This window comes from Vipera ursinii (assembly GCF_947247035.1).
Source record: "Vipera ursinii genome assembly, chromosome: 3".
In the NCBI taxonomy this organism is placed as follows: Eukaryota; Metazoa; Chordata; class Lepidosauria; order Squamata; family Viperidae; genus Vipera; species Vipera ursinii.
Genome location: NC_139516.1, coordinates 62,246,328 through 62,273,823, shown reverse-complemented (window position 1 = coordinate 62,273,823; position 27,496 = coordinate 62,246,328). Strand labels below are relative to the sequence as shown.

Genomic DNA, 27,496 nt, shown 5'->3' with positions numbered 1-27,496 from the left:
GTTTTTTTTTAAGATGCAGGAACGGTTTTAATAGGTTATTCGGACGTAGCGAATAGTTGTCTGGCTTTAGGGAATAAAGCAGAGTTAGTCCTAGTTTAGACCTAAATGAGAGATTATCAGAAATACCAGGATCTAGGATAGAACAAGTCTTGCTGAATAAGGCAAGAAAACTGAATGGAGGTGTCTGTTGTAAAGTCTTCAAGAATTGAGTTTGCAACAAATTGTAGTTAATCCAGATTATATGGGGGGGGGGGCACCAGGAAGTTCCAAACTATAAAACTAGACTAGGAAGTTGAAAAACATATTAGAGGGAGGTAATGCCAACACACTTCCATTTTATTATCAGGTAATTGGACATTTCCAAAGATCACCAGGAGGGCAAGCCAAACTTGAAGAAGAGGTTCTACTAGTTCAGGGTTAGGCAACCATGGCTCTTTCACGAGTCATAAAAGAGCCAAGGTTGCCTACCCCTGTACTAGTTTGAGAAAAACTAGTTTTCCAGGTGTGCACAATTCCCTGAAACTTGAAGTCCCTACAGGGCTAGATTACATTAAGATGTGGCTGGCTACTTTGTGGTTCAGTGTTTTGTGCCAAGGAATATATGCATTTTCTGTAAAAAAAAAATAATGGTTTCATTTTTTACACATATTGAAACTGGGAAGCTGTGTTGCTTAATCCAAATTTCTGTGATGACCAATTTAAAATTAAGTGAAATTGAAACGGTTTTATCACTTCAGTTTCTTCTAGCACATTCCTGAACATGCCAATTTAGGAATCCTGTTGTATACTATCATATCTATTTATGACATAATATTTACGGCCTAAACTAGGAATTTGATGTTGCATTTAGAAAAGTGTGAACATGATATATCATTTTGACATTCCTTCAAGTTCAGATGTAGCTTGAATACTTAAAAGGAAATAAATCAGGTGTTTTTTTTTAAAAAAATCAGTAAACATGTTGAGACACAAAAGATTATCACTATACCATTTGCTTTTAAAATTCTAATTAAAATGGCTCCACTCAGCCATTTTTATTTTCCTTCAGTGAGTCTGTGAATATCATTTTGAACATGGGATGATGATGAAAATTAAATTACCGTACCTGACAATACTTAGCAGTGGTTTGAATTTCAGAAGACACTCACTATGAACTCTTTCAAAATCTTGTCCCCATTCTATCCAAATTCTTGGAGCCCTATGATAATCATTGCTATATAGTGGTAATATATTTCAGAAATGCTAAGGTAAGATCTCTAGGGTCAAAATCACTTTCTGGTGACTCCATGGACATGACCAGCTTGTTTTCTTGGCAACAATATGAAAGGGGTTTAACTTTATCACTCCATAGATTTTTTAAAACATTCTTAATCTAGACTACAAATCTAGGATTTCTTGATGGTATCAAATCTGAGTACTAGCTATGCATGATCCCGTTAACTTTTCAAGAACAACCAAGATTAGTTAGGTGCTACTGCTAAATAACTTTATATAAGATTTCAAGGTGAGTATTTTTAGTAGTTCAAAGTGTTGTGTTTGGGTAAAGATAAATGAATGACTTTAAAAAAATAAAGCTTAATCCTGGAAAATCATTCAATTACATGGGTTTTCAGAAATATAGCTAGTAAACAGGCTACTGCACACCATATTTGAGATTAAAATCAATGAAAGAAATGAGATTTAATATAAATATATTGTGTAGTTAGGTTTTTTTCTTTTAAAGAGTTTTTTTATCCCAGAAATATGGGGTACATAGGAGGTTTATGAATGGAAAAACCATCTGGACCCACATTTCAGACAGGGCAAATTATACAATTAAAGACTTGTTGGAAAGCATTCTTTGTTTTTTATGTCATTTATCAAAAAAAATCAAATCAGGATCAGAGCTATAATGTTCAATAATTTGCACATATACACACATAAACCTATCTCAGAAGTTAGATTTCTTTTATTCTGTGGGGCTTTCTCCCAAATAACTGAAGTTCAAGACTGTAGCTTTAAGATACAATTTTATGCAAATGAGTCACTGAACTTCAAACTTATTTCTGAAAATCATATACCGTACATTAAATCACACAATTAGCTTCTCATAGATAGAAAACTAATGTCATTTCTCTTGTAACCAGGTTAGCTCCCTCTATGATAGTGTTAGCCATTGTGCAGCTTCCACACCTTGACTAAGTAAGCCTTAGCCAAACCATGGTTTGCTGACATCTATTTCAGAGTGGACTTTGTGTTGTTATTTTCACCTTATTCCATTAAGCATCAACACATATGCATTATTGAGTTTTTAATCATGGAATGTTTTATGTAAAAAATTTTAATATACCACACAAGAATGTAATTTACACCAGACTTTACATAAAATGTTGGGTGAAATTTTGTATGGCATTGCCTTCCACATAAAGCTCACTGCACAAATACTGACATGGTATTTATGAGAAAGAACAAAGCTATTAACAGTCTGTCATAAATAAGGTGATTAGATGTACAATCCCATAAATTGAGCAAATTTCCCCCAGCAATTCTTTTGGTAGAAAAATTTAGTTTTCTCTACTTTTTTTTCAAATTTACACTTAGTTACAAGTGTAGCAACATAATATTTTTTTTTTTACTTTTTTGTAATTATAATTCAATCTTTCCCTTCCTACATTTCTTCCTCCGTGGAGATTTTCATCGAAGTATATTACAGAACAACAAAAAAAAAACATGGTTTGAAACTCAGATGTTTCTGCTAAAGAGTTTATATGAAATATTACGGTAGTAGAAACTGAAGAATCTGTGAGTTTAAAAGGTCCACAGAAGAACAAATAATCCCTGGTCACCTTACTCATAACCTTTCGGGTTCTAATGTGTGAATATATGACAGTGTTTTGAGCTGTGTAGTGCTGACATTACAAGCACAGGGTGTTTTTTTTTTCAAATACTGAATCAGTGGATAGTTCTATTAAAACACAACTATTTTGAAGGGATGAAGCAAGCAGAAACAATTTTCTGATGAACTCACACAGTCTACAGGTTTAATTTTGAGTGTCTATTTGAATGGCACAATTTCCACTTTTCCTCAGCCAGAAGTGATACCGGTATATATTACCGGTTACGATTTTTTTCTAGATCCTCTTGACAACCCCTTAATGCTGAAGGCTGTTAAAGATAACACGTACTAGCCCTGCTTCCATACCAACTGGCAAAAAAATAATGGTAATAACCTTTATCAACATTATTCCAACCAGGGACATTTCAGTAAGGGATTATGAGAGGATAATTTGCACACCTATTCCGTTACGTTTTCATTCAATTTGGCTTATTTTCAATTTGTTTTTTTTAATAAGGAGGTGGCCGTCCATGTCGCAAAATATGTTTTTCTAAGCTATCTAAAATGGAGACAGCAATTCGCTGAACATCTGGATCAGTCTGGCTGTTTTCCTTGATGTTAAACAAATGATGCAATCCACCTTCTTCAATTAACATACTGCAGTACCTGGCAGCTGAAATGAAGAAAAGAGAAAGATTCAATAAAATCAAGTGTCTAGAATTTCACTGTCTGTTTCCATCAATTTTCACATATAACTTTTACATATTTAAATTCTGGTTAAGCTGCCTATGGGTTTAGCAAAATTATTTTGTGAAATGTAATTGTCACAAGGCATCCTCTCTGCTATACTATTTGCTTTTTGAAGAGATGATAGATGTAAGATTACATGGTATGTACACATAAGTATTTCTGCATCCCAAGACTTTAAAGACTTTATTGAAGGAATAAATCCAGCAAGGCTCAGTCAATTCTTTTTATCTATCATGCATTCCACCTGCATCACAGTAGCATCATTTAGGAAGGTATCAAAAAAAAGGCAATGGAGGCAGGGTAAGAGAATGACATTGTGGGCAAGCACATTTTATACTGATAGTGGTTTCTGTTTACCCAAAAAGGATGGAGAGCACTTCAGTTGAGGAAGAGGAGATTTATTAGACAGAGACTGTCATTTATCAGTTGAACAAAGACCAAGCTAGATCTTTTCCAAGTTCAAAATGCCATCCACCGCATCATCATTGGCTGCTAAAATCCAAAACATTTACCATTTACCTCCTCACATTGCTTGCCGTTTAACTGTGACAGAATTGCTACAAGATGGTTTTCATTCCCCAGGTCCCCAAAATTTGTTTCAAAACTGTGTTGCTAGATATCACAAGAATTATCTGGTGCCTACTAATTACCCTTGAAATAATTGCTTAATATAAAAATATAAAATATAAAAAAGATGTGGGGTGTTTTTTTTTTGGTCAATACATACGATTTTTGCTGCAAACATGCTGCATAGCCCATACAGCCCAGAGCTGTACCCCAGGAGTCATGAAGCAACCAAGCAAGGGGAAAAAGGGGTTGAACGACCTATTCATGAAGTGAAAAAGGAAAAGTCCATCATTTTGAGACTTTGATTGTGAGTACAGTATTTACACACACACACACTTTTTTTTGTCCTTTCAAATCACTGATTCCTGGATACTACATGGTCAAGTCCATGCTGCTCTATTGCATCATTTTCAGAAGTGATTTGTCATTGCTTCCTTCCTGGAGTTGGTAGTATACAGCTGAAACACCAGTATAAAAGGTATCGCATTACTACTCTTCATCAGTGGAATTGCAAGCAATTCCTAGCAGGAAATCATGATACTCAGCAAATGTACAGGTTTCCTGCCTGCTAGGAGGTATGGGGAAGTAGTAAAAGTCATCTGAATTTTCCATAATTGGGAGAGGTTTGGATAGAAAGTGATAATTAGACAACAGAAGCACAACACCCGTAAATGCCACCCAGACCATGGGAAACAATTGCTTGTTAATTCATATCAAATCTGCCATCTCAAAAGCTTCAGCCTGTTTTAGCCCTGGTGTCAATAGACTTAATTCTAAACATGCATGAAAATACATCTTTTGGAACAGTTTTAATTTGAAAACGGCTCGTTTTCTCTCTTAGCAACTGTACTACTGCCTTCAGTAGCTTTAAAATGGAGAATATATCAATGTTAAGTTCACTGAACACATTAGAATATGGCAGAAAGCAACCCAATGCATATATACTAAGAATATCTCACTGAATTCAATGGATTTACTCATTAATACATATGCAGGATTATAACCCAAAATGTCTTACAACTATAGCTTGGAAAATCAGAAATATGATTTTATCATGGCAGGCAAACTATACATACTTCTGGAAAAAGTAATCTTATGTGCAGCAAACTAAGTCTACCTTGTATTAATATTTTTTGAAGGGTTTATGCCAAATCTGTAGTTACCTGTATGCCACCATTTCACATTCTGGTGTAGGCCAATTCAAAATGGCAGAATGCTGTAAAACAAAGAAAGAGCTGTTATTGTAAATGTTTACAAAGTAACTCGGAGAAAAGGAGGAAATATTTTTCAGTCACTTCTATACCAGTTCTTCAAGGAGTGAGGCTCTCTGGTTGCGACTTAATGTCCAGTCTTGTTCTCCTCGGGATATTAAGTGAGCAATAATCCCAGCTGCAAAGTAACTGACCTCCACCTCAACACTGTGCAACAACTTGCTGATGTGGTCTATGAAGTCTTCCCACATTAGCTCAGAATGGAGTTCTTTAACCTCTGCAATATTGTTCTGAGTAAAAAAAAAGAGGAAGGAATTTCAATACAAACAGTTCTAACCAATTAAGCTGCTTTTCCAGATGTTTCTGAAAAACTATTGGTGTGGACATGGCTTTTGACTTTCTGACCTACTTTGTAGAACAATTTTCTCAACATATTAGTCATTAGATTGGACACGCTGATTGAATTCCAATCTATTTTATTTTGAGGCTGATGGCTTGGAGAAGCTGCCTTGATACTGCTGGAAATAGGATGCTAGTCTACATTAATCTATTGATTGAGTCAACAGAGTTGTGCTCTAATGCTAACCCCTTAACCTGAAACAAATAGAGATTGTGAAGGATCAGGGTTGGTCTGACTGAACCCAAAGTTAATAGAATGGAATTAAAAATAATGTAGTCCAAGTACAATAGTGAAGAATGTTAGAGGGAGCAAGAAAGAATAGGGAAAACAAACATTGCCTACATCCAGGTTAAAAAGTTACTAATCCTTTCATCTTACCAAAAGGCCAAGAACTTTCTGTTGGATAGATGACTCTGAAGGAAAAGACTGTAAATGAAAAGAATAGACAACCATTAGTAAGTGAGAACATTTTGCTAATATTGGATTAACAAGCAGATCACATGAGGCATCTCAGAAAGCTTAGAGAAATCTACAAAAGTAAATAACTATTTTGGCAGTACAGGATCAACTTTCAGTCACTGCTATCCAAAACAGGAGGGACTGAGTCAGAGGAAGTACACTAAAGGACTTTTAATGCTTTCAGCAACAGGCAGGTGACATGGTTTTATGAGTTGCAGTGAGAGGAGAGAGAAGATTTTTATGGCCAATCTTAGTTAATTGGTTTGAGACTGCAGGATTTGAAAATAAGAAGCCTATCACAAGTATGCAGCAGGACTTCAAAATTACAAAGTTCATTATTTCCCTAAGGAAATTGCAAGTAAGCAGATACAATAGTAGCTATACAGATGTTGACATGTATGTTTCAGTTCCCACCTCCAAAACTTTCATGAAGAGTTCCAGCCCTTGATTTTCAATAAAGTGCCGACACGTGGTTGGAGACTCATCAGTGAGATTCCAAAGTGCACTCAGCGTAAACTTAAGAGTAGTGTCCACTACATTCTGATTTGTTTTTTGCTTCACAATTTGAAGAAGTTGCTGGAGGGGGGGGGGAGGAATAAAGCAATTGATATTGTTAAGTTACTCTTTTCAAATCTCAGATTTTAATGGCACAAATGGGAACAGACACATTTCTTTAAATCCACTTCTATCATAGTCTAAAATAAAGGTAAAGGTAAAGGTTCCCCCGCACATGCGTGCTAGTTGTTTCTGACTCTAGGGGCCGGTGCTCATCTCCGTTTCAAAGCCGAAGAGCCAGCGCTTGTCTGAGGACGTCTCCGTGGTCATGTGGCCGGCATGACTAGACGCCAAAGGCGCACGGAACACTGTTACCTTCCTACTGTAGTGTTCCCTATTTTTCTACTTGCATTTTTACGTGCTTTCGAACTGCTAGGTTGGCAGAAGCTGGGACGAGTAACAGGTGCTCACTCTGCTACGCGGCACTCGGGATTTGACCCGCCAAACTGCTGACCTTCTGATCGACAAGCTCAGCGTCCTAACCCACTGAGCCACCACGTCCCTAAAGTCTAAAATAGTGTTTTTAAAATTTGGCAAATTTAAATCATGTGGACTTTAACCTAATGCTGGCTGGAGAATTCTGGGAGTCCACCACACATATTAAAGTTGCCAGGTTTGAAAAATACTGGTGTAAAAAAGAAAGAAAGAAGTTCCCTTCCACTCATTTTTCAAGCAAAAGATACTTGCAACTGTGCAATATCTATATTATATATATTGCCATAAGCTTTCTCCCAATGTCACTTTTTTTCCAACCAGATTTTCTGCTGGTATCAAAGTCTAGCAAGTATGCTTGAATGATAATATCTGGATAAAAAGATATGGAGAAAAAATATTCCAGTTTTATTTATTAAAATTATAATAGGAAAAATTCAAATGAGTCCAGGCTACATAGTTCCGAAAGCAAATGATAGAGAAGGGGGTGGAAAAATTTAAAAAGTAGACTGCATCTTATGATCAGAAAGCACTCTTCTCAAGCATATATTTTCTTTGGCCCTAAAATTAAATCATTCCCAACTTTACATATAATTAGGCAAGGTCTGTTACAGTCACATGTAGTATGAACAAGGAACATCACTAAAGTATTGTAAATTGCCCAGGCAGCTTTGGCTATTTATTTAAAATAAATAAATAAAAATCTCCCACAAAAAGGACCATTTCTGACTTGCTAAGATAACAAAGAACCACTTTTGATCAATTCTACTATCAAAGTGAATTTTGAAAATTTTTGAAACATCATCAAACACTTTGCATATCAAGTACGCAACTGATATTGCTAAGCACATTGATTTGTGCTTTAAATTGTAAGCCGCCCTGAGTCTTCGGAGAAGGGCGGGATATAAATGGGATTTTTTTTAAAAAAAAAGTTGCCCGTATCTTTTTCCTGCCATCTTGTGGTCCTCTTTACATTTGCAGCCCAGATCTGATAATTTGATATGAGCGACAGATCTGTTCCATTGTCTGAATCAGAAGCAGAGATAAGACATGTATGGATGACCATCATTGCTTCTTCATTCTTATGCTGCGTTTTCAATATTAGTGAAAGGAGGCAAAAATGTCTTCACCAGGATAGAGAAATGGAAGAAATAATGTCTCTATTAATCACCATTTCCATACAACTCTGAGGCTTCAGCTACTATTACTATTTCCTGAGTTTACATCCTGTTGCGTGTCAGGAGGGACAACATACTGTACAGAATAACATCATTCTGTTATACAGAAGACCTTCGAGGTCCCTGGGAGGTCTTCTTCTCTAACCCCTTGCTCAAGCAGATCTTATACCATTTCAGACAAATGGCTGTTTCATTGATTGATTCTTCAAGTATGCAACTGATATTGCTAAGCACATTGATTTGTGCTTTAAATTGTAAGCCGCCCTGAGTCTTCGGAGAAGGGCGGGATATAAATGGGATTAAAATAATATATATATATATATATATATATATATATATATATATATATATATATATATATATATATATATATATATAAGGGATGCGGTGGCTCAGTGGGTTAGGACGCTGAGCTTGTCGATCAGAAGGTCGGCAGTTTGGCGGGTCGAATCCCGAGTGCCGCGTAGCAGAGTGAGCGCCTGCTACTCGTCCTAGCTTCTGCCAACCTAGCAGTTCGAAAGCACGTAAAAATGCAAGTAGAAAAATAGGGACCACTATGGTGGGAAGGTAACAGCGTTCCGTGCGCCTTTGGCGTCTAGTCATGCCGGCCACATGACCACGGAGACATCCTCGGATGAGCGCTGGCTCTTCGGCTTTGAAACGGAGATGAGCACCGGCCCCTAGAGTTGGAAACAACTAGCACACACGTGCGGGGGAACCTTTACCTTTACCTTTATATATATATATATATATATATATATATATATATATATACCGTACACCTGTGATGCACTACTCAGGATGGCTGTGTAAGAGCATGTGATTAAAAAAAACCCAAATAAAATTAAATGGATTTCTTTCCTCCCTTGAATTTGAACAGTAACAGGACACATTAATGCTTCAATATTTGTGGAAAACGGGGCACGATAGTTGTGTATGTCAAAGTAACCGGATTTTTTTTAAAACAACAACAACAACAACCTTCAACAAGAAGATCATTGAACATTTCCACTTAACAGTGGAAACAATGGCTGGTTTTATTTATTTATAGAATTTATAAGCTGTATAAAGAACTTATAACGGTTCATGCAACGTCCCATCCCAAATCAAATAAACCACATTCTTGTGTTGTATCAACTCAGTCAATATTAGCATTTCAGTCATTTCAAATCATTCTAATTGCTTACCCTGACGATGAAGAGCTCTGCCCCAAGCTGAGCTGTTTGTTCTGTTGAAAGCTTTAAGTAACAAACAAACAAACAGAAAAAACAAACACAGGGAAATGTCAGACTGCTGTTGGTAGGGCTTGGAAATTAAGGCTAAAATGGTAAAGCTTCAAATCTCACACCTTTGCAGCAAGAATGGAAATAATAGCCACCGCCATCCTCTGCATATTTTGATCTTCATGATTACATAGCCATTGCATGACAAGTTTAGCTGCTTCAAACCTGGACAGAAAAAAACAGTCAAAAGGTTAACACATTTATTTATTTATTTATTTATTTATTTATTTATTTATTTATTTATTTTTGGGACTTATATGCCGCCCTATCTCCCGAAGGACTCAGGGCGGCTAACAACAATAAAAACAATACAAAAGTTAAAAGAAATTAAATAAACAGCCCCAATAAATAAGTTAAACTAAACAATTAAAAATTAAAAAAACATTTTAAAAACCCTGTCATCAGTCCAGGTCAGCCTGATGAAAAAGGAATGTTTTAAGGCCGCGGCGAAAGGACCAGAGATCCGGGGCCATCCGGAGCTCAAGGGGGAGTTGGTTCCACAGGGCTGGCGCTCCCACAGAGAAGGCCCTCCCCCTGGGGGTTGCCAGCTGACATTGTCTAGCAGATGGCACCCTGAGGAGGCCCTCTCTGTGTGAGCGCACTGGGCGATTGGAAGTCGTTCCCGGCAGCAGACGGTCCTGCAAATATCCCGGGCCTAGGCCATGTACGGCTTTAAAGGTAAGTACCAGCACCTTAAATCTCACCCGGAAGACAACCGGTAACCAATGCAGCTCATGCAGGAGGGGTGTAATATGGGAGTATCGGGATGCTCCCATCACTACCCGCGCGGCCACATCTTAGGAATGGGCAAAAAAGATCTCCAGCTATCACATTTCAGCCTAGAGGAATATAGCAATGTACAACAGAACTATAATAAAACCTACAGCTGGCATTGGCTACTTATAGAGAGCAAAACAACTCCTAAGTTTTAAGAGTGATCAGCCACTTTGGGCCAGTAATATGTCTTTCTGTCTGTCCATTTTTATTTTCAAGATCTAGATTTTAACGCTGGGCAGAGACTGCTATAGATGCCAATTCACCACTGGCGGATGGTTCCAGGATGAACTTTCTCTATCCTGCAACACACATACAGTACTCTCAGAGCATAGTTTATGAAAAAGGTTGCATTAGGTCCAAGCAATAGCAAACTGCAGTCACTGAAGCACAGCCGGAGGTTATTCAATGTCTATAACTATTAGAGAACATATGCAACCCCTTCTGGTTTCCAAGTCTTTTTTCACAATGTTCATAGGTTCCTTTGCAAATTATCAAATTATTTATTTACCTGGTGTTAGGACTAGGATTAGCATCTTGAGTTCCTTGAATATGCAACATTTAAAAATGATAAATGAATAAATGACCAACTTCTGTCTTAATATATGTTTAGCAAAATGTTGGTATTTTAGATAGGTTTGGTAGTTGGGTGGATGGATGGATGGATGGATGGATGGACGGACGGACAGACAGACAGACACAGACAGAAAATCCCTCTATCCATTAGCTACGAATAAGGGCAATAATTTAAAATTATTCAGTAGTGAGATAGAGTGATCACCTACATTTAGATAGCAATCTTACATTCTTTTCCCTTTTCTTCATAATTTGAAAAATAAAACAAACCTGTTAAATGGAACATCCTGAAGTATCCTGTCACTGCACAATGATAAAAGGCAGTTCTTTTGCAGCTGTAAGGTGGACAAAAACCACAACAAAAATATTTCATATCCAGGAAGAGGATTTTATTTCTCCCAAATGAATCTCGTAGCATATTGATTAACTTGTGATTTCCTTTAATGAGCCAATATCATCATTTATGAACATCGTTATTTTTAAATGAAACTGATCAAAAAGAAACAATAAAAATGTGCATATGTATTCATAAATATGAGTCTCTTATTTGTATTTTCTACACCAGCATTCTACACTTTCTTATAAATATCCAACTGTAGCAACATATATTGTGATATCTACAAATAAGATACACTGTATAGGGTAAAAGTGTGTTTCAAGGAACAAAGCATTAAAATATCCTTAACAGAAGGAAAAGAGAAAATTAGGTTTCTGTCATAGGGTAAATTGAATTCATTTTAGAGTTAAAAAATTGATCCCAATCTACCGTAGGTTCTTTATGTAAGATATACTAAACTTAATCTACCTGCAGCTACTGCAGTCTCTTCTAAGTAATCACCAAAAGAATGATCTTGAAAATCCTACTAATTTTTATTGCCTACAACTTGCCATCTCATTTGACTCTGGACAAAGGGTAGTTTAAACCATAGCTTATTAGCCCTTTTATTTCTACAAACCATACAGTACATAGAATTGGCCAAAGTTTAGGGTCTGGACGAAATTTAACTTTGTGGTTAATGTTAAAAAGAAAAGTTTCTGACTTATTAATGTCTATGACGAAGACTAAAGAGAGAACATGTGAATCCAGAGGAACAGTGGATAGTTAAGCATTACAACAGAAAAGAATGCGCAAGCTGTAGGTGGAAGTTCTACTTCAAGGTTCTCTTAAAGCCTTCGATGACCAGAATGATCAAAAATTGGCAGGCCAGCCTCATAACATTTTGGGACAGGACACAAATGAAAAACCAATGGTTGCCCTATGTAAGTTTAACACAGAGTTTTTTAAAAAAACATTAAAAATGCCTGCCCATCTTCCTATTAAAAATCTGTTGGGAACTGAAGGCCTTCCCTATGTTTATAAGTTCTGTATGCTCCCCTCTAAAAAATGTGAAGTGAGATTCCAAGTCATCAAAAGGTTGCCTATTTCTGATGTGGTACATACTTCGCAAAATTTAGAGTAATCTCTGTTGAATGCTAATTTTTAAAATGCTTCCTGTTTTATGATACGTGCAATGTTAACCGTAGAACTGCAAATCCATCAGTCATGATGGGGCTCTTGGTGCTGTTTGAGCTTGATTGCTTTCTTACAGATATTTCATTACCCAAACTAGGTAACATCCTCATTCATGAAGTTACCTAGTTTGGGTAACGAAAAGTCTGCAAGAAACCAATCAAGGACCCCCTCATTTCAATCCTGAGCTATTGATATGCTCTATCATTTCCATCAGTTATGAACCAATATTGGTTACATTCAGAGTATATTACGCTGAAGTTGCTTAGCTCAGCCTTTCCAAAAAGACAATAATCACTTTCATTCCTGTTGCAAAGTACAAACATTTTAAAAACCATTTTAACACCTATCCATCCAAACTCAAAATCAACAGTATATATGAAGCACTTGGTGCATCTACTCTTAAGAATTCATCTCACGGGCTTAAAAAAAAAATCAGTACACTGGTTCTGCATTAGAAATGTTATGTCTGTTACCTCAAAAAAAATAAATAAATGGAAAGGCTTACTTGCTGGTGGTTGGGGAAATGTTCCATGGCTTTAAGGAGTAAGTGGGTAACATCTGCTAGGAGCCTAACTGGCATGCCTGCAGCTAAATCTTGTTTTGTCAGGTTAAACACACAGGCACTTGCTGCTAATTGCACAGGCAAATTCAGAGGATGATTTCTCATGCCAACAACTACAAGCTGGAACGAACAATCAAGAGAGGAAATTGTGAGTTGGCTTTTCATCTACAATGAAAACAGCCACCATATCCAAAGCAGAATTATTTTAGCATTCCCAAAGTTCTTAAAATAGCTGGCAGGTATTCTCACACTCTAATTCATACACCTACCTTGATCATTTTCAGGTAGGGAACTAACCAACTTTTTCCTTTCGTGACTAGAGTTAATGTGTCAAAAGGCCTGGCCCTAACTCTAACCCTAACCCTCCACTTTCTTTCCTTCCATCTTAATATTGAATAAAATGGACAGAAAAGGGACCTAGTTCTCTGGCCTGGGGCAAGCTTATGAAATACAGCTTTGAACAATCTCACACAAATTTGTCCAAAAACCCCAAACCCCTTTGGAGCTGCATATACTGCTATCTGGGACGCAGTGGCTCAGGACGCTGAGCTTGTCGATCAGAAGGTCGGCAGTTTGGCGGGTCGAATCCCGAGTGCCGCGTAACAGAGTGAGCCCGTTACTCATCCGAGCTTCTGCCAACCTAGCAGTTCGAAAGCACGTAAAAATGCAAGTAGAAAAATAGGGACCACTATGGTGGGAAGGTAACAGCCTTCCGTGCGCCTTTGGCGTCTAGTCATGCCGGCCACATGACCACAGAGACGTCCTCAGACAAGTGCTGGCTCTTCAGCTTTGAAACGGAGATGAGCACCGGCCCCTAGAGTTGGAAACGACTAACACGCATGTGCGGGGGAACCTTTACCTTTACCTTTTTATACTGCTATCTATTTTAGGATATAAATAATAGGGACTATGTCAATTTTACTGATTTTTTTTAGCAATTAAACTGAACCATTGGAGAAAAGATCAAAAGACTGAGCAGCTCACTCCTATTTTTGGAAGGAAGGCTCTTTCTCCTACATTTTCCTTTCGTGCCTATAGGAAAATGCTCACTTCTTACCTTTCTACTTTGCTACTTTGTTGTACCAGCCCATAATGGAAGGTCCTATTTCTATTCACAGTTTGGCCACTTCACAATATGGAAAGCTAATCAATTTAATTGGATATCATTTCATTTGACAATTTCTAAATGAATAAGATTTCTACTCCACAACTACAGATATGTGGTCTACAGTGTTTTGTGGATGCAGGCAACACCTCCTGCTTCTTCTGTGCTAAATTTAGCACAACTTATGTAAACACAGCAACTAAAGCTTCAGAACTTTTGCTAGAATGCATTCCCCCTCCCCCCCAAATCTGTCAGTGCATACATTTTCCATGATCTCTGCTTTCCTAAAGTACATCACATTTTGTGATTCTGTTAAGAGATGTCCCATTAGTTTAAATAGTTTTTACCTTCAGAATTTCTGGTTTGGTATTTTCCATAAAGTGCGTAAGGCTAAACAGATGAAACAGTGCCTCCCTCACAAAGAATGCCCGCTCGCTGTAACGCCGTAGAGCTTCCGAAATCTGAGTTTCATTTGCTTCTCCAGAAACCTTCAAAATACAGAACACACAATCTATCAGTTTGCAAATCGGGAGGGGTGGTGGAAAATACAGATAACAGAATTTTCCCAAAATATATTAGGCTTTTCAAATATTTTCCTCTAATGTGGTTCTATGACCGTACATAATTAAACTTTGAACTGTTTTCAAGTATAATCAAATATTTTCAAGCAATATTCACAGTGTTTATATTATTTTTTATGTTTATTTTCTCTTATTTATTTTGTATTTTTCCATGCCAGTTTCACCCTCATCATATTTAATAAGGCACCTCAATGACATTATCGATAAACTGGACAAATGGTGTATCGGCAAGTCTGCTTTCTAACATGGTGCAAATTCTAAACTGGTAGACAACTCTGGTACACAGAGTACATTGCAAATGCAGACGCAAAGCAACAGATTCACTGAATGTCCCAAAATAATTAGTACCTTTGTATCAAATCAAGCATCCTCAAAGTTAAGCTGTGCTAGAGTTTTAAAGCAGTTCTTCAACTGATCATTCAATTCTATAACAAATTGCTTTTCTAAGAAGCCATCTATAGATATTGGAATCAAGAAACATTAGACATTTGTGTACATGTATACTTCTACATATACATATAGAAACAGATGTACATACAATTACAGCAATGTATGTACATCAAACGCCTTACTCAAGTTAGTGAGGTTTATTTCTAGTCGTTGTGCTAAATGGTTGCTAAGTGAATACATGAAACAGACAGAGAGAAAGAAAGAGAAATGCTGCAAAGATCACTACAGTAGTTGAATTACTGTCTCATTCAAATAAACTTTTCCTGTACACATGCATTATTATGTACTTATATACACATGCATTATTGTGAGGCATGGAAATTTGATTATGGGAGCACATACTGGTTAGAAAATTCATTTTTACTACTGTTTATTATGGTCATATTTGCAAATGGTTGCTAACCAAAATAGCCACAAGCAAAGTGGTTGTACATTCCTAAAATATAGAATTTGTTATTTAATGAACTTTTAACTCTACCAAGATAAGCTAAAGTAAATAGAAATAACTTTCTCCTCCTGATATTAAGTATTGTATTCAAGAACATGAATCTGTTATCTATATTGAAAAGCCCTTATGTTCAAAAAGTGAGAAGGGGAAGCAATACATTTCTATAAGATCTAGATTTTAAAAAAAATGGGTATTATATGCATCACCTTTTTCATTTGCTTCTATTCTTTTTTTTTGGCTATGTTTAGCTTATTTGAATCATTACAATGTATGTAATGGATCACTGGACAGCCACTACTGAATTTTCTTCTGCCGATGTTGCAGTTGTAGTTGTTTGATTTTGCTACTGTAAAAAGAAAAATTTTAAAGCACCCCATACAATTATTAGTTTGGAGAGGGATACTATTAGAGTTAAGAGGATGGTTTTTGAATAGGTATCTATGGTTGCCGTTATCTTGGTATACCCCACATGTCCTCTCTTACCCCAAACCATCAGAGTTGGCCCATTGATCAGTTTGATTGCTTTCATTAAATTTATCAGATCTGTCATAACTACTGTAAAAACAGGTACCTACCTTCAAATTCCCTTCTCTAGTGAGAAATAAAGAATAGCCAGCATCAGTAGCTAGAAGCCCAACAAACTGCATTAAGGGCCGTTGTTTTACAAACGCTTCCACGGCTTCATCAGTCACATGCTTCCTTCCCGAGATGTCTAAAGATACAAGATTAGGCAAGATGTCTTTCTGTTCTAACAAACGAAGGGCAATATCCGACGTGAACTGTTTATCATCTGAAATATCAAGGTGGTTCAGGAATTTTAACTCTCGTACTACATCCAAAATCTGAGTGGTTGTCATTTTCAAGCATTTCAGGTGGTGCACGGTAAGCGATTTGAGGCGATCCTTACAGGCGAGGATTGCAGTTATGTCGGTGACTGAAGTGTTGGAGATATCCAGACTTTCTAGTCTTGGAAGCGAAGCCACGTCAGCCAGATCTTCGTTGTAGAAGAGAACATTGGTAATGCTCAACGCACGAAGACCCGTCAACTGGCTGAAGCACCTTTCATAGGGATCTTCCAGGGAAAGTGTTAGCGAGTTCAGCACAAGGCATTGAAGGTTTTGCTGAATCCACTTATTGCTGCCAAGTCCGCTGATGATATCTGTGATTGTGATGTCTGCGTTTACACCAGTCGCATCAAGCTCCACCAACTTGTGGTGGCAGAAGGCTTTCCAAAAAGCTACCGCGGAAATTTTTGCTTTACGGATACAGGCTCTTTTCAAACGCATCTGGTTGCCTCTAAAAATCCCCACGGTTGCATCGTTAAGCAGTCCTAAAGGGAGGGAAGAGTACCAGACACATCACATATACAGTTTTAAAACTGAAAAACAAGCCAGCTATAACAATTCAGGGAATTTCCACTTCAGGCCCAGATTACAAAGAAAAAGCAAGTTCGATAAGGAGAAAGTAGGAATCAATTGCACTCTTTATTCTTAAACGTCCTCTTTCTCCTTTCCACCCCCAACTTTTTTTTTGGGGGGGGTTTAACAAGCTGATTTCACTGGACAGCTACAATAATACCAACTTATCCTTTCCTCTTCTGCACGGTGCCATTGCTGGAGCACTTCTACACAAGGAGGTTTTATTGTATCACTTCCATTCTCCAACTGCACAAAAACTGCCATGCCTCAAATACTGTTAAATGCTGTACTGTAATTTACAGTGGCTAATGAAAGAGAATGTTCTGATCGCCTTCTATTTGCTTGGTGTAGAATACCATTTCATTCTTAATGCCATCAATTTTGCACCACTTCAGCTAAAAAATAGCCATGCCAAATCAAGTGGGAGATCATAATCAAACGCAGGGAAATTCAAGCCCTAGTTTAAATAACTAAGATGGCTCACTTGAATAGAGTCCCCAGTTACCAGATCTGGATGGATGATTTTACCGTGGAATGCCATTGTCCGCAGCAATCGATCAGCCACTTCTTGTGGAAATATTCCAGGCTCTTGCAAACATAATGTCCCATCTTGCCTTTCTGTACAAAACTTCTCAAGATCAGAGGTTAGGTAATTTAAGCAGATGTCAAGCAGAGAATATGGTGAAGCTTCTTCCTGCAGAAAGAAGTCCAATGTCTAACGTTTGAAATTCAGAAAGGCAGCATTTATCACAGTTTAACTGACAAGGGAGTAGGGAGAACTGCACTTGCAATTCTCATCACCACTAAAAATAAAACGTAGAAGGGAGAAGTTAGTACCAGAGGCCATTTTGTGCCAGTGGTGAGAATCTGTATTGTAATAAGTGTCCTATTACATAAGTATGTAGCTGGCTGAAATCATGTAATTACAAATCATTGACATAAAGGTAATTTATTTTCAAAATGAAATTACAGACCCCAAAGAGAGCAGGAAATGATTTTTCTGATACGGTGTCACTTACTCTGATCTTTATTTTATAGGGTCAAACAAGTGCCAAAGCCTGAACATACCTGTACTCAAAATTGATATACTATTTATTGGTTTACTGTTAGTTTCGGATCTCAAAAATATACATATGGAAGAAGAGGGGAAACTAGACTTAGCGCAACACTGGTGGGCATGTGTGTTTGTGTACACATGTCCTATTTTACAAAGGGCTATATTCTGTTGGAAAACTGCCTAATTCCAAATACATTTTAAAGAAAAAGAACCTTAAAGAAACGCAGCAAACAATGACCTGTATCAGCTACTAAAAAAAATACAAGTTATTTAATGATTGGCTTTGATCACTCATGATGCTAAGCTTTGGTGCTATACATCACATGTTAAATAAATCTCACTGGCTGGATTCTACATTCAACAAGACAAAACCGTTCTAAGTCTGTTATTCTGTTAAAAACAAGCTTATCAGATTATGTTTAATGCAGGAATGTGAACCAGCCATTATCTCCTTTGGCAGGTCCCTCCTTTCTGTTTAAATTACAGTTATTGTCCCGAAACTGTATCTCCATATATAAATTATCATCTCCATATTTGATGATACTCTGACCTCTTTTTGGTGATACAGTTTCTCCTTTTTGACATGTGTTACACCATTCAAATCCAGTTTTGTTTCCCAACAATTGTAGTTTTTCTGTATTAGGTAATTTATTTCCTACATCCTCACCCATCATCTACAAAGAGATTCATGTTGTAGTACACAGACAGACACACAAATGCTTGATATTTAAAGGGAGAAGAGCTCGTTAAATTTCAGTTTTTCAAGTAGTGAAAGCTGAGGTAAATTATGACTAATTTATATAGATATTATTGTCTCATATATAAAAAAGAGAATCAACAAATGAATAAACAATGTCTAGCTAATTTTAACAGCTCTGGACATTACTTAAGAGTGGCGCCTGAAATGATATTTAAACATACGAAGTAATGCAAATATACCCTTTTCTTATTAAGCAGAATCCTGAATCATCAAGCAAGAGTAATATGTTCAAAAAAACTGGCTGAACAGCATTACCACACTTAAGGTTTTTAAGGTGGATTTAACAGATCACTTTCCAAGTCTTCATTTCTTGTACTACAGAGCAGGAAGTTGATCTTAGTGTCAGATTGTGGACTTGGGCACAGTCCTATAATTTTATTCCTCCTGCTGAAGAAACATTTTAGAATGGACATAGAGGACACAAAACAATGACTGTTTTGTTTATCCTTATGTCTTCTGCACTGGTTCATGTTGTTATGGTAACATATTGCAAAACATATACAGTTCATAATTTATGATAAACAAGTATTCATGAACTAAAGCACAGATACTTTCTTATTCAAATTATCCAGGTATTTTCCCTTTGTTTTCTTCCTATATCTACATAAAAGTCGGTCGTTTTCGATAATTTAGCTTTCAGTAGCTCACAGAGTAACACAAATATTGTGACTCATTTCACAATGCAGACAAAAGAAAGCAAGCTGTACACTCCCACAGAAAATTTTAAAAATAGCTCTACCATTTATTTCCTTAACTAAAAAATTTAATTCCAAGACAATGTACCAGTCTGGCTCAAAAATAGTATTTCTCTTTGATTTCAGCTTGAAATTTTATATAAGATTTTTGCGTCGTTTATTTGCTTCATGTAAGCTTATCTTAGAACTCAGATGAGCTAAAATAAAATGCATTCAGGCTTCACAAAAAGCATATCCAAAGAAAAGCATATGCAACACCCAATTCATTCTCTCAGCTATACACATAATTGAATTTGACATATCTAATTCTTAAGACTGAAGACTAATCGTTGTTCCAGAAAATATTATTAAACAGAAACTAGAGTAAAATATGGAAAGGGGGAGGATGCAGTTCTTATTTGTATCCTGCTAATTGTACAGTAATGGTTTACTTTGAATTATCAACATTATTGCTACTATCACAGTACACACAGATGGCATTAAAACAGCTTGCAATCTGGAGACTGTACATACAGACCAAACAGCTACACAGCAGTGTTGGTAGAATCCCTACTTTCAATATATTTCCTAATGATAAAATATAAATAAAGCCAACAAGATGGATTAAAAGTTACTGTCAGAGTGAATCAAGAGAAAAAAAGTTTCACTCTCTCAGCAACATGTCTTAGAATAAGAATAGAATAGAGCTCGAAGGGACCTTGAAGGACTTCTAGTCCAGCCCCATGCTCAATCAGGAGAATCTATACCAGGGGTGTCAAACTCAATTTCACTGAGGGCCGCATCAGCATTGCGGTTGGCCTCAGGGGGCCGGGTAGGTATGGCCAGGGTGGGCGTGGCCTACTGGGTGGGCGTGGCTAGAGTGCGTATGGCCTACTGGGTGGGCGTGGCTAGAGTGCGTATGGCCTGCTGGGTGGGCGTGGCTAGAGTGCGTATGGCCTGCTGGGTGGGCGTGGCCAGCTCTCCATCGTTGGCATCAAGGGTGCCTATGGGGTCCTGGGCAGGAGTGGGACAGATCTGGGGGTCTCTGGCAGGAGGAGGGTCTCTGGGCCAGGGCCAGGGCCAAGGCAGTGGGGGGCCGTTCCCTCACTGTTTCCAGGATGGCTTCGCGGGCCGCATGAAACCACTTCGCGGGCCGAATCCGGCCCCCGGGCCTTGTGTTTGACATGTCTGATCTATACCATCTCACACAAGTGACTGTCTAGCCTCTTTTTAAAAATCTCCAGTGATGGGAGCACCCACGATTTCTGGGAGCAAGCTGTTTCACTGGTTAATTGTCCTTACTGTCAGGAAGTTTCTCCTTAATTCCAGGTTGCTTCTCTCTTTGATCAGTTTCCAACCATTTTTTTTAAAAAATCCCATTTATATCCCGCCCTTCTCCGAAGACTCAGGGCGGCTTACAATCTAAAGCACAAATCAATGTGCCTAGCAATAGCCTTCATTCTATGTATATGCCTGCTTATTAGGGCTTTTGCCCCCCCCCCAAGCGGCATTATTACAAAGTCAGCTTATTGCCCCCCAACAATCTGGGTCCTCATTTTACCTACCTTGGAAGGATGGAAGGCTGAGTCAACCTTGAGCCTGGTGGGACTCGAACCTGCACTAATTGCAGGCAGCTGGTGTTACTTAAGGAGGCATTAGCCCACTGCTCCACCAAGGCTCTTGTCCTGCCCTCTGGTGCTTTGGTGAATAACGTGACCCCCTCTTCTTTGTAGCAGCCCCTCAAATACTGGAATACTGCTATCATGTCTCCCCTATTTCTTCTTTTCTTTAGACTAGCCAAAGCCAGGTCCTGCAGCCATTCTTCGTATGTTTTAGTCTTCAGGCCTTTGATCACCTTAGTTGCTCTTCTCTGAATTTTTTTCAAACACTCAATATCTTTTTTGTGATATGGTGACCAAAATTGCCTGTAGTATTCCAGGTGTGGTTTTACTAGGTTTTATAAAGTGGTACTAATACTTTGCGTGATCTTGATTCTATACCTCTGTTCATACAACCCAGGATTGTATTAGCTTTTTCGGTTGCTGCTGCACACTGCTGGCTCATAGTCAAGTGATCGTCCACTAGGACTCCAAGGTCCCTCTCAGAGTTACTGTTTTTGAGCCAGGTCTCGCCCAATCTGTACTTTTACCTTTGATTTTTCCTGCCTAAATGTACAACCTTGCTCTTCTTCACATTGAAACTCATTTTGTTGGATAGGGCCCATTGTTCAAGTTTGTCAAGATCTTTTAGGATTCTGAGTTTGTCTTCTGGGGTATTGGCTACTCCTGCCAATTTGGTGTCATCTGCACATTTGATGAGTTTCCCTTCAATTCCCTCATCTAAGTCATTGATGAATATATTAAGAGTACTGGGCCTACGACAGAACCCCACGGCTTACTCCTCTCCATGTGGATGTAGTGCCTTTGAGGACTACTTGTTGAGTATGGTTAGCTAGCCAGCTATAGATCCATCTGGTGGTGATGTTGTCTATTCCACCTTTTTCTAGCTTACCAAGGAGTACTTTATCAAAAGCCTTACTGAAGTCAAAGTATACTACGTCCTCAGTATTTCACTGTTCTATTAGTTTAGTCACTTTGTTGAAGAATGAAATAAGATTGGTTTGGCATGATCTTTTTTTAACAAACCCGTGCTGGCTACTGGTTATAACTTTGTTTACTTCTAGTTGTTCACAGATCTGTTTTTTTATTATCTTTTCTAGAATATTCCCAGGTATTGATGTTAAATTGATCTGTAGTTTCCGTTTTTCCCCCCTTTCTTGAAGATGGGAACCACATCAGCCTTTTTCCAATCCCAGGGCTCCAGCTGTTTTGAAAGATATGGTGCAATGGTTGTGAGATAACATTTGCCAGCTCCTTCAAAACTCTGGGATGTAATCTGTCAGGCCCCGGTGATTTATATTCGTCAAGGTCAGATAGGTGTTCTTTTACCATTTTCTTGCTTATTTTAATTTTTGTTTCTAATTTGTCTTTTGCAGTGATTTTTTTTGTTATGTTGGGCTATAGTTTCTTTTTGTGTGAAGACTGATGCAAAGTATGAGTTAAGCAGCTCTGCTTTCTCCCTGTTGCCTGTTATTTCCTTGCCATCTTCTCTCTTTAGTGGACCTACAGTTTCCTTGACTTTTTTCTTGTTGTTAATATGTTGGAAGAAACTTTTTTTATTATCCATGATTTCTGTTGCAAGTCTTTGTTCGTTCTGAGCCTTTGCTTTCCTGGCTTCATCTTTGCATGTTTTGGCTGTCTGCTGATCATTGGCCTTAGTTATGTGCCCCTCTTTCCATTTTTTGTATTTGTCCTTTTTGTCTTTCAGTTTGTCAGAGAGATCTTTGTGCAGCCATGCTGGTTTCTTCTTGGATTTCTTGTGTTTTTTTTCAGTGGTATTGTGCTGGTCTGGGCTTTTATGATCGCATTTTTCAGAGTTTCCCATGCTTCTTGGGTTGTTTTTCCCTTTAGGATTTTCATCCATGGGATCTTTTCTAGGTTCTTTCTGAGTTTGTTAAAGTCAGCTCTTTTGAAGTCCAAGACACTTGTTGGACTGTTTTCTGTTGCTAGTGTTTGAGTTATATTAAATTCCAGTATGACACGGTCACTTTCGCCCAAGGTTCTGGCAACTTCAAATCCCTCCTACGCATAGCATTGCTCATTACTTACTTATAAGAATGTTTTCTACTTCAAAAATCCAACAAAAACTAGGTCATTAAAAATAGGTCTGTCTGAAAAAGTATTGTCAGCCCATTTCTAACATTTAGCTTGGGAATGATCTGGGAATATTCCTTTTTCAGAAAATTTGAATGGGAAAATCAGACATTTAGTGCTTGTCCTACAGAGAAATTTCATGGAGAAAATGTAAAGCATAGAACAGATTTATGTTACTATAAACAGTAAAGAGACCTTATTCAAGCTGGTCTAAGACAAGGTAGATGTTAAAAACCTCTTCCATCTGGGATCTAGCCTTATATGCTGGAATTGCACTCAGCATTGTTCTACCCAATTGAATAGAACCAAGTAGGAAAAGCTGTCTTGGAATGATAAATTACTTTCACAAAAGTTCTGGAACAAATCTTTGGAAATGTTCAATATGAAGTCTTTGCCTCACTATTTGCTATGCAATATCAAGAGACAGCAACTAATCATATATTTTTACAGGGAAAGCATGAAAAAGGTGGGCAAGAAAACATGTTCTTCCTTTTTCAAAACCAGAACCAGGGTTTATTAATTAATACTGACTGCAAGAGATTTAGAACAAAAATGAATAAAAATAAAATTATATAACACATAATTAAGCCATGGTGATGGCTACTAACTTAAATGTCTTAAAATGGGATTTGAATAGTTCATGGAGAACAAGTTGATCAAGTACTATTGATCTTGAAGATTTGTGTTATTCCTACATTAGTGGGAGTATGCCTCCAAATGCAGTTGTAAAAGATACAACCAGTGGGAGAAATGTATGTCTCCATCTCTGTATGTTACCTGGTTCGCCTCTGAACCAAAAGTTAGACTAAAATACATACATATTGGGCTGATGTCTATAGATAAACCCATGTGGTTGTTCTATGTGTTCATTTCTCTGTTTCAATCCTTTCTTTCACTACACTTTATATTCATTTCAGAATCTCCAATATATTAGATAATAAATTACATGGATTTTCTCTTAACCCTGTTTAAAGTCTTTTGTATCATTTTATCTACTAAGTTCATTGCCTTCAGACTCTTGAATAAGTTTTTCTAAAACTCCTTAGATATCTGCTAGCCTTCTTTTAAGTTGTTGAGATTTTAACTAAACATTAATTATTCCTGTGTCTTTTTAAATATTATGTTTTTACTATGTCTATTTTTAAGATTATAAGCCTATTTATTACATGCTGCAGTGTATTTTTAAGCATTTAAGAAGGCAATTATATAGAACCTTTTAAAGGTTATAAACCTCAGCAGATAATCAATATATTACTCTTTCATCTTTAAACTTAACATATACTTATACAGTTTTTTAATCACTTTTTCATCTGGTGTCAATAATATCTGATCAATTTCTGTTTTTTGTAAAATCCAGATGTTTTAACATCTTTTTCATATCTCGTTTGAATTTGCAGGTGTGGCCACCATGACAGATCAATGCCCTGTTCTTCCAGTTCTTGTCTGGTTTTTAGTTTCCCTTCAGTATTTAAAATGTCTTTATAAGTCACAATTTTCTCATAGTTGATTTAAGTTTGGGTGAACAAATGCTTCCATTGTTGAAAGCCATCCAGGTATTTTCATATACTGTAATACATTTTGATTTCTATTGTTCATTGTTCTTCTTCACCAAGAAGTGGTATGGCAGATGTCTGAAAGCTTTCAAGACATTCTTAAAGTAAATGCAGGCATTTTGCCATACTTTATGCATGTTCAGCTTGTAGTGTTCAAAGCCTAACTCAAACTATCATTCACATCAAACACCAGATATATCATGAATGGATTAGACTGGAAGATCATTATAGCTTGGCCAAACCCAGCCATAAAGGAGGACAGTGTTCTTAGGGGTTTAGGAGTTACAGAACAAGAGATATCTCAGCAAATACTATATAGTTTTTCCCAATTCCTTATATCTAAAAGAACTCAAACTATATAGCAGGTTATACTGTATGCAACATACTGGTTTATATGGATTTCCCTACAGCTGCAAACCTCGGGGTCTCTATATTCTCCATTCTTTGCCTTTCCATCTATTCCAAGGGCTCTGTCCATCTCTCTCATATACACATTCTGTAAGTAAGACTAACAATTTTTTTCTTACTGCATAGCAATTCTTGTTAAACCAAAGCTGTATCAATTTCTGCCACACCTTACAAAAACTAGCCACTTACCTAACCACCTTGTTATAAACAATTTAGAATACTACTCCTTATAATTTAACAAGCTGTTCTCCAAGTCATAGTGAAAAAAGAATGGACGTCTCTTCCCTCGAGTTTCAATGCAAAACTATATGAGAAAGTCCGATTCCAATTCCCATTAGCATTTGTAGATACGATTGTGTAGTAATGGCAGTGTCTGCTCACCCAAACACATCAACAGAGCTCAAGGATAGGTTCCCCTGAGCATGAGATACATCTTACTTAGAGCTATCATATCTGGCCTGCAAAAATCCAAACTATCACTAGATAACATAGTGGGATGTGTTGGCCGCCTTCGGTGGCCATCTAGAATTTTGAGATGTACAGAGCCCTACTTTGCAACAGAGACCCTACTTTGCAATAATGGAATCCAATAGCTGCTGCACATTCCAATCACTTCTAAAAGCTACAATCACAAATTTCTACCACTATTCTCATTCCCCTGGGTCCGTATTTAAGGGCATCAGGCTGGGGTCAGGTACCATAACAGCCCCCACCCCACCCCCAGCCTATTTGTTTACCCTATTAGGTCGAGTCAAGCTTCGCGAAATCCCTTTCCCCAACATCCAGAGACATCTTCGCCCGTTTGCTGGAGACCAAATCAAGCAAGATCCGCATTAGTGACAGATCGGGAGGGACAAAATAAGGAAGCAGTTATTCCCATATTCTAAAATCCGAAATCAAAAGAGGGGTACTCCCCCGGGGCCTTGTCCCCCCCCCTCCCCCATGTGGATCTTCTATGCTTGATCTCTCCGTCCTCTTCAGGCTGCCGCGGCAATCTCGCCCACCCACTCACCATTTCTGCGCCAGGGACCCCCACAGCTGCGTCCTCCTCGCCTCCTGGTTTGTGTTATTGTGGGGCGGGCCCCGACCACCGTGCAGAAGCGAGCCGGGGCCCCCCAGCCTAGCTGTCACCCTCGACCTGGAAGTGAATTTGCCTCAGCCCAGCCGGCATTAAATCCACACACGCAAACACGCTAGCTCTCGGGGAGCTGCTGCTTCCCCTTAAAGGAGACGCGCTTAGAGAAGCTAGAGGAGGGTTTGTTTGTTTTTTTTTCCCCTCCCCAAAAGGTTCGGAGCCACAACGAAACTGCTCCGAAGCAAGTCGCCTCGTATTCCCTGCGGTTTAGTCTCGCCAATTGGGGAGTGTAAAATTGAAGACGGAATGATTGACAGTCGCCCTCCCCCTGTTCAACTGCTGGAACTTATGGTGTCGTTAATAGAGAAGAAGAGCATCCCGGCATTCGTGCAGAGTGCCTTCCTTGCGACTGAGTTTAACCACAGTAGGAGAGTCCTGAATCGAAAATGTATCCTGAATCGCACCTCTATTTATTTGTGCACATCATGTTTTTAGGTCACTTCTTTTTGCATCAGACAGGTAACTTGTGAATGCATTTTGAAAGACATACAATAATAAGTTGCAGCAAGCATGGAAATGTAGCTATGGTAAGTAGCAAGGTCAATAGCACATTTTTTTAAAAAAAAAAACACCATAGAATCACGGAAGCATTTCCAGGTAATAAAAAGATTGATGTCTCCTTGATCTTTTGGGGAGAAATATCATTGAGACAAGTTTTTATCACTAAACATGGCCACTTACAAAGTTAAAGATCAAAACATTCTTCCATCAAGGACATAGTCATAGGACAATCTAAGTAATTTTTTAATAATATTAATTTATTGATCAAGTTTGTATATAGCAGTCGCCCATCTCAGCAAAAGCAACTCTGGGCACTGTACAGCCGATATTATAACTTGTTGCTTTTATTTATTTCTTCTTACAATCCATATGGATGTCCCCTCAAAAGTATTTATTAACCATGATTAACTCCAGATGGCAGTCAAAAGCAAGTAAGTGCTGCCACCTGATGATCTCTTTTAGATTTACTTCAAGTAAGCAAAGGGATCAAAAGGTAGGCATCAAAGCATAACCAAGGTGGTTACAAGATTCCTTACTCTTACTGGAAGCACTATAGCCTACAACTTGCATGCCACAGTCTATGACATATAAATTTCATGCTGGCATACATAAAATTTT

General features: G+C 37.9%; 1 protein-coding gene across 2 annotated transcripts; it reads right to left on the bottom strand.

The window, feature by feature from the left end:
• Positions 1 to 2,279: 2,279 nt before the first annotated feature.
• Positions 2,280 to 26,666, bottom strand: ZYG11B (zyg-11 family member B, cell cycle regulator). 2 transcript variants are annotated; one of them, XM_083359288.1, is made up of 14 exons: positions 26,255 to 26,666; positions 17,606 to 17,771; positions 16,235 to 16,989; positions 14,528 to 14,668; positions 13,019 to 13,195; positions 11,271 to 11,335; positions 9,716 to 9,815; positions 9,555 to 9,605; positions 6,617 to 6,778; positions 6,122 to 6,169; positions 5,436 to 5,633; positions 5,296 to 5,348; positions 4,293 to 4,390; positions 2,280 to 3,488 (listed from the first exon to the last, which is right to left on the bottom strand). In XM_083359288.1, exons 1-14 carry the CDS (start codon positions 26,255 to 26,257, stop codon positions 3,325 to 3,327), a joined length of 2,181 nt encoding a protein of 726 aa, XP_083215414.1. In that variant the 5' UTR covers positions 26,258 to 26,666; the 3' UTR covers positions 2,280 to 3,324. The 2 variants fall into 2 exon arrangements, with proteins under 2 accessions (XP_083215414.1, XP_083215415.1); XM_083359289.1 differs by having other exon boundaries at positions 5,538 to 5,633.
• Between the last annotated feature and the right edge of the window lie 830 nt (positions 26,667 to 27,496).